General features: G+C 38.0%; 1 protein-coding gene across 1 annotated transcript; it reads right to left on the reverse strand.

The window, feature by feature from the left end:
• LOC109947988 lies at window positions 4,247-6,054 on the reverse strand. The gene is made up of 2 exons (XM_020559875.1): window positions 5,493-6,054; window positions 4,247-5,403 (listed from the first exon to the last, which is right to left on the reverse strand). Exons 1-2 carry the CDS (start codon window positions 6,052-6,054, stop codon window positions 4,247-4,249), a joined length of 1,719 nt encoding a protein of 572 aa, XP_020415464.1.

Consider the following 8,445-nt stretch of genomic DNA (forward strand, 5'->3'; position numbering starts at 1 on the left):
CTGCATATGCTTTGTTCAACTTGTTCGCCAAGTTTCCCATAACTTGGCCATGAATATCGCACTTACTCTCCCACCAATCCGTTGCCTTTGACATATATTGGAGGTGGTGCTTGACGGCAGAGATTTGGTCAAGCGGATCATTGATCTCAGCCTCACTTCCAGATGAAGTGGGATCATGATTGGGAGTCCGAGGTAGAGATGGGAATGGCACATGCCACAGCTGGTCCCCCGGGTAACTAACATGCTCATTTGGAAGGCGTACATCTGACATCTTTAAGTATTTCTGGGGACAATTCACAGCTGTTGCCTGCAACAAAACAAATAAAGCTACATTCAGTCTCCAGTTGTAAACGACAACATGGTTAGCTTTAGTGGAGAATATTTGTGTTGCACTAAGACTAATTACCTTTCCCGTTAAGAAGGTGCCTCTGTTGTAGTTCTGTATAGGAAGGTTCAGTTATATGTACGAACTACTATGAAGTATATTGCGTGTTTAGTTGGTGCATTCAATTGATGGGATGGCAAACTACACCATTAACTCCTTGGCTGCAATTTAGAGCAGTACAACATTACATTAACAACAAAAAAAATGGCTTCCAAACGACAAAAAAGCAAACCTTAATGGGACATTGTAAATTGTGGATTTCAACCCAAAATAGAACTATGTCACTAAGCATTTATTGCGAATTTCAGAAAAGAAAATTGGAAATTACCGAAATTGGAAAATTGGAAAATTGGACAATTGGAAAAGTGAAAACTTGGAAAATGCGAAATAAGGAAACTTGAAAAATTGGAAATAGAACAAAAGGAAAATTGGAAAATCGGAAATACGAAAAAATGGAAACTTGGAAAATTGGACATAGGAAAAAAGGAAAAATTGGAAAGAGGAAACTAGGAAATAGGATAAAATGACAGTTGGAAAATTGGAGAAAATTGGAAAATAGGAAAATAGGAAAAAGGAAAAAAGGACACTTGGAAAATTGTAAATTTGGGTAATTGGAAAATAAAGCAACTTGAAAAATTGGAAAATTGGAAATTGGACAAAAGGAAACTTGGAAAATAGGAAAATAGGAAAAAGGAAGAAATGGAAACTCTGAAAAGAAGAAAATTGGAAAATTCTAAATAGGAAATAGGAAAAAAGGACACTTGAAAAATAGGCAAATTCGCAAATTGGATAATTGAAAATTTGGAATATTGGATAACTGGATAATTGCAAACTAGGAAATAAGGCAACTTGGAAAATAGCAAAATTGGAAATAGAACAAAAGGAAAGTTAGCAAATTGAAAAACTGGAAACTTGGAAAAAGGAAAAAAAAAGAAACTTAGAAAATAGTCCAATTGGAAAAAAGATAATTGGATAATTGGACAAAAACTGAATTTGAAAAATGGAAATAGGAAACAGGGACACATGAAAAATAAGAAAATTGGAACCGAATTGAAATTGTGGAAATGGGAAATAAGACAATTACCATATTGGACAATTTTATTTACTTTCTGAATTAGGCAAACTAGGCAACTTTTTTTAATTACATAATGGGAAAATGGGAACATTGAAAAATTGGAAAACTGGAAATATAACAAAAGGAAACTTGGGAAATTGCACAATAGGAAAATAGGGAATAGGCAAAAATAGGCAAAAATAATGAGAAATTGGAAAATTGAAAAATTGGATGACACATGGAAAATAGGAAAATATGAATAATGGAAAAATGGAAATGAATTGAGATTGCTGAAATGAGAAATAAGACAATAACCATATTGGTCAATTTGAATGAGTTGGTCAATTAGGCAAATAGGCAAATCCCTTATTTGAATTAAATAATGGGAAAATGACCAAGTTCGGAACGTCCAACATACAACTATATTACAAAAAGGCATACATTGAACTGGCTAATAACTCCCGCCCAATACTATCCCGCCTAAGACTCCCGCCAATCCCTCCCGCCAATTACTCCCCCTAATCCTCCCGCCAATAACTCTCTGAGTTACTCCAGGTCATTAAAACCTGCCTATATTAATCAACTCAGCTGTTTGAAATGAAAACTTCCATCACATTAACTCCTGCTTGCAACCATTACCTTCCCCACTGATTTCACTCACATCGCATCTAGTCCCCCTTTTTTCCAAGTAAGTTGTACACCAGGCTACAATAAATATCGAAGACCATGGACCATAACCTCACACCAAACCCAACGCTTTTAATTACTGAAGGAGGGGAGACTGAAACACAAGCCAAGTCACCTAATTCACTCCCTGCAGACTTGGTCCATGGCATGCAGCAATGTCGAGGCAATACGATGTTTTGGAAAAATCTTCATCCAGACATAGTTTCAAAAATTGTGGAGGGCCAAGGTAGATGGGGTGTCATAAAAAACCGCACAATTCGCTCTCGTTATCATGCTCGCATGCATCTCCTACATATAAAGGCAATGAAAGCAAAAATTGAAATTGCCCCTGCCACTGCAATTATGGTATTCAAGGAATCAGAAGCAATGGCCAAGTTGAAGAAAGAAGAAGTGGAAAGCGGATTTGAACTTTTTCGTAAGTTTGCAAAAATAGTGGATCCGGCAGGGGTCGCGGTCACCGCACTTGAAGACTATGCAACTTCGAATTTGTCAACACCAGGGAAATGAAACTATGAGGCGGCCTATTTTTGTATTATGTAATGATAAGGTGGCCTGTTGTTGTATTATGTAAGTTTGGAATTAGGATTTTATGGAATGATGAAGCCTCTTTTTGTATTTGTGCGTATACAGTTTATCGGTGTCCAGTTCAGTGGCGATATAGCAGCAATAACTATACAATAAACATGCGTATAATGGCAATATTATGTCAATAAGAGTATAATAGAGTGATGATAGAGTTACAATATGATCCTATTACAGTACGTACTGCATCAGAATGTTTTTTAAATTAATTGGTCCAAAAAAATACTAATAAATAAACAAAAAAGTAATTACAACTTGGAAAAAGGATGAATTATACATCCCTTAAAAGACATATGGCCTACAGTACAGACCTTCAAAATGAACTCTATATATATATATAATGCATGCCTTGTAGCACCATCACATCCCCCCCTAAATTACACAAACATGACACCCCAAAACCTCATGCTCCTTCCTCTTTCAACCCCTAAATTATCCATTGGATGCCCAATACTAGATCACTGCTTGGGGGTGGGATACCCTGCAACTCCATAACAGAATTACTAGGGGAGAGGGGTTCCGGGAAGACGCACAACTTACGGTACGAGCTCAGCTCCCACCCTCACATGGTGGACTAGGGGGCTCCTCCGTCTATATATTCACAGAATTCAGCTTCCCATTTCTTCGATTGCAACAACTAGGCAACCTTTATCATGCATCATACCCCAACTTAATAAGGTTGGAGCCATTGGAAGACATATATGTTCATGGTGTTCATGATGCTCAACAACTCATCCATGTCCTTGGAGACATAGAAGCATTTATTGCCATTGATCACACCCGCCTACCTGTGAAACTCATTGTCATTGATTCCATTGCTGCATTGTTTCGATCACAGTATCAGACAACACCGGCAGATTTGAAACGGCGGTCTGAAATGTTCTTCAACATATCTGGGACATTGAAGGGTTTAGCAAATAAGTTTGGGTTGGCGGTGGTTGTCACCAACCAAGTGGTGGATTTTATTGGGCCACATGATGAAGTGAATGGGGTGAGGTTGGGAAACTTGGAGTCCCTGGACACATCAGGCAGACGGGTGAGTCCAGCTTTGGGACTGGCTTGGGCAATTGCATAAATTCAAGAGTGTTCTTGGCAAGACATGAGCAATCTATTGAGGTTGACATTCGTAATTCTCCTTCAACAAGTATATGTAGTCAAACACATAGGACATTTCACCTTGTATTTGCCCCACATCTGGCCTATGCATCGGCCGAATTTGTAATCAGAAAAGAAGGTATAGTCGGAGTATCACAGTAACTGTGTAATAAAGGAATTCTAAGAACTTTAATGTTTTGGATCCATTTGGAATTACATTCCAGTCCCTTTAATTTCGCACTCAAATTATAATAGCAATCTGGAAGCAATACTAATGCAATAAACGTACAATATAATAGCAATCTGTCAGCAATACAACATGATGTAGCAATGCAACCGAAATTATGCAAATTTAAAAGAATTCCCATTCAACATAACACGAAACCCACCACGAATAAAAGTAGAGTTTACATGACCTACCAAAGCAACACAAATCATATTTTCTAAGATACATTGCGCAATGGAATACTGTTTTTACAAGTGCTTTTATTGTGGCCTGCGGAACCGCACCTTGAGCACTTTCTTCTAATGGTGCCCTCTCCTTGCGAGGGAATTCTTATCTTCTTTCGTATGCCTGGCATGACCCTTGCCATGGGAGGCAGCACAACTCGACTTCGAACATCTTCAGGAATATCCCACATTCCTTGAGGTTGTACCGGGTAGATGCTATCCGAATAAGCATCCATCCAGGTTTTCCGAGTGTAATACCGAGAAGCCTTTGAGTATACATTTACTTTCAAGAAGCGGCAAACTGCAACTACATGCTTGCAAGGTAGCTGCTCAAGCTGAAACTTTCTACAACTACAACTGTTGTTCGTCAAATCTACGAGGCCGTCCTTATCACCGTCCAAAACATTAAACTGTGCATTATTTAATTTAACCACATTCATCCTGGCAGCATCCTCCAACCTGTTCCTCAACTTCTTCTCTCCAAAATTGGGGCACAATGTTGTTGTGCAATTCAAAGCCAACTCACGACGTTCAGTGAACCATTTCACAAGGAGATTAACAATTTCCCCTATCAAATGAACCACTGGCAACATCCTTGCAAACCTAAGGACTGAGTTGATTGACTCCGCAATATTTATTGTCATTACATTGTAGCGGCGTCCATCCATGTGAGCTCTAGACCACTTATGTAACCCTGCCTCTTCAAGACATTGAGCAACATGTTCCTTTCGCTTGATGTTGCGAAAATGACAATCAAATTCAGCAATGGAATAAGATTTCGCAGCCTGCTCAAAGTGCATAAGTATGTGATCACGCTTTTTCAACTTGCAAGTGTGTTTCATGTTCCCCTTCATATGATAAAAGCATATGCCATGTTGTGCAGTTGGAAAAATTTTGTTCCACACATTCTCTATGCTAACATTGCGATCAGAAATAATAACAAGATTGGGACACTCACCAATGGCTTCATGAAGTTTAGTGAAAAACCAATGCCATGATGCATCCGTCTCCAAATCCCCGATCCCTAAAGCAAGAGGATATATATTTTGATTACCATCGAATACGTTTGCTACAAACATAACACCCTTGTACTTGGATTTTAAATGAGTGGCATCCACGGCTATCACTGGGCGCATGGAAGAACGGAACCCTCTAATACATGCGCCAACAGCCATAAATAAATACACAAAGTGATTGTTCTCATCAGTTTGGATGTGTGTTTTGTGCCGGGATTCATACACTCCAATTCATAGCAATAAGCTGGAAGGATATAATATGCCTCCTCCGCTGATCCTCTAATGGACAATAGAGCTAACTCCCTTGCTTTCCAAGCTTTCGAATAATGGATGGTGCAACCAAAGCTGTGTTTCACATCTCTCATAATGTCACTTGGTGTGTATATTGTCCGAGAATCCTTCAACTTCCTTTTAAGTGAAGTGGCTACAAGTGCTACGGCTGCTTGACGATGCTTGTCACTTACGAACCTCAAATCATATTCATGGACAGTTGTACACCTCACAATCATGAAGCTGTATTCTCCAATTCTCGATGCTCGGACCCGCCATGGGCATGGACGTTGACAACAAACCACAAGCAACCTCTTAGTGCAAGAGAATTGCACCTTAAATTCAAAGTGGCCTCTTAATGCCGTGAACCGTAACTCCGTCAACAATGCTTTCTTACTAGAGAAAATTTGCCCAACTGTAATTTTCGGATTCCAATCACTTCGTGAAAACCCGCTGTCCAAATATGCTTCTTCATCATTTACACCGGCTTCATTGTACCGGTTTTGTTCACCCATTTGACTCTAATAATGTTGACGAGTAGGTTCAGATTCTCCTCCTAAACGCATTATTGGCAACTGGGTAGCTGTGTTCAAGCAGCCCAAATTAGGAGGGGCAGAGTACACTGACACTTCATTTCTTTCAGTACCATTATCACCACCATGCATCTCCTCCACCTCGCTAAAATCAATCATATCCATAAAATCTGTCCCTACTTCACCTCCCACGTCAGTGACATTTTTATTATTCCAAGTTACTTCATTGCTTTCAACAATGGCAACTGAAGAATGACTCATCCGACTACTATCTGTCGTGATATGCGTACTATGAACTACATCATTTGTCAGTCCTTTATCTTCTATACTCACGAGTAAGGGAGCTAGTTTTGAAGGTGTTACCTCGGAATTGTACTTCATAAAAAAATTGACATCATCATCGTCCTCAATCTTTATGTGCTTTCACTCATTTGAGGCCACCAAAACTGAGAATTTTAAGCAAACCTTGTCTTCCCTGCTGTTTGTATTACCAATCTGATGCACACGGTCCAACAGTTTAGCAAATTTGATAGTCCGTTGATAAGTCCATAAATATACTCATTTATGTACTCTTTTTACTTTGGTTTTGTAAGAGAATTAGATTTAAAAAGGGCTTATTACTTTATTTTTCTGATTTTCAGCTTTTCTGCGCTCATAGAAGGTTTTTGAGGGAAAATCAACTTTTCGGAGGAATTTTAGCGCAAGACCAATTGGAGATGAAAGCTAACATCTTAAAGTTAAATATATGATTTTTCTAGAATTTTCTACCGAGCCAATTGCTACAGTATTACAAGTAAAGTTAGCCCATGTGCAGACAGGACAGTTTCGTACATGTTACGTGAATGTGAAGAAACGGAAGCCTTTCCGAATTTTTCAAGTTATGTGCTATATATGGTTGGAAAGATAAGACATTTATCTTTCTAAAATATATTTTTAATGATTTTTATACAAGGTCGAAGATCCCCAAATCGTGTGAACATTGGACTGAGCTGTATTTCCCAGTGGAGTTAGGAATTGTGATTTTTACTTTCCTATTTGGATTCCTTGTTTACCAAGACTTCTTGGACGACTTTTCAGTCAATTTTAGGGTTTAGAACTCTGATATAAGTGATATAAAAGACGAGCCAAGGCTGGAGAAAAACTATTCACGTTGAATTGAGATGGAGAGAATGAATAGAAGAGAATGCACTACTACAAAAAGTGAAAAAGACGACCAGAAAACAACGACGGTCTAAGTGAAAACCGTCGTGGTTTATAAAAAGACGACGGTTCTAAAAACACCGTCGTGTAATACAACCTTAGACAACTAAAAAATGGAGTTTCAAATGGCTGTTCAAAAACAACGACGTACATAATTAAACAACCGACATCTATTTGAAACAGATTTCCTCAGTGTAAAATCAATGCCAACAAAGAACGGCAGAAGTTATGAATCGACCGACGTAGAAAGTAAAGACGACGATTTCAATAAAAACTGCCGTTTTTACTCATAAAATAACACGACGAGGTTTTCGTATAAGACGCCGTATAATTACAAACAAATCCACGGCTTTAAAATACAAAATATCGCCGTATTAAATTAATTTACAACGACGGAAAATATAAATATATCGACGTCATTCTCGTATAGTTCTACGACGTTATCTTTAAATCGTACAATAAAATTTATCGTCGTATTTATTCATTTTATACGTCGTACCTTTAATTTTAACGGTCGTCTTAATAAGAATTTTTGTTAACAATTTTTTTCTTTGATTTTCTTATCCTACGTCGGTAGATCTACTTAATGACAAGAATTGAAATAACCACGACGGTTTATATAGAACACCGCCGACATAATCAGTTTTGTCTGAGATCCCAAGGGTTACGAAATCTTACCAGATGGAACTCTGTTCCACATCATAATCTTAACAGATGACACAGATTTGCAAATATTGCGTCGTGTTAGTTTACAAATTCTAGAACATTAATTTCCCTCATTTTAAATTTCCTCGGGAAAGAAAAATCTATTTATCACGCTTTGGAATTGAAAACTAAAACTGAAAGAATACGGGAAAAAAAACTCCATTTATAATTTAAAATTAAAATCCACGTCGGTTGTAGTACACTTAACGACGTTTAACAAAATAATCTACGTCGGTAATTATAAATCTACCGCCATCGTAACTTAATATAGACGACGAGAAAAGACGACGGTAGAACAGAAAACCGCCGTTGTTTCAGTTTCTTTAACATATCTTTCTGCAGGACTTGTGTAGTTCAAAGCATTGACAATGTCTTCATCATATCTCCCAGAAACTACTGATTCAATTGCTCATGCTTTAGAGGCCATCTGAAGCCATTTCTATTCTTTATCGCATTCTTGAAACCCAT

This window comes from Prunus persica, chromosome G3, assembly GCF_000346465.2.
Source record: "Prunus persica cultivar Lovell chromosome G3, Prunus_persica_NCBIv2, whole genome shotgun sequence".
In the NCBI taxonomy this organism is placed as follows: Eukaryota; Viridiplantae; Streptophyta; class Magnoliopsida; order Rosales; family Rosaceae; genus Prunus; species Prunus persica.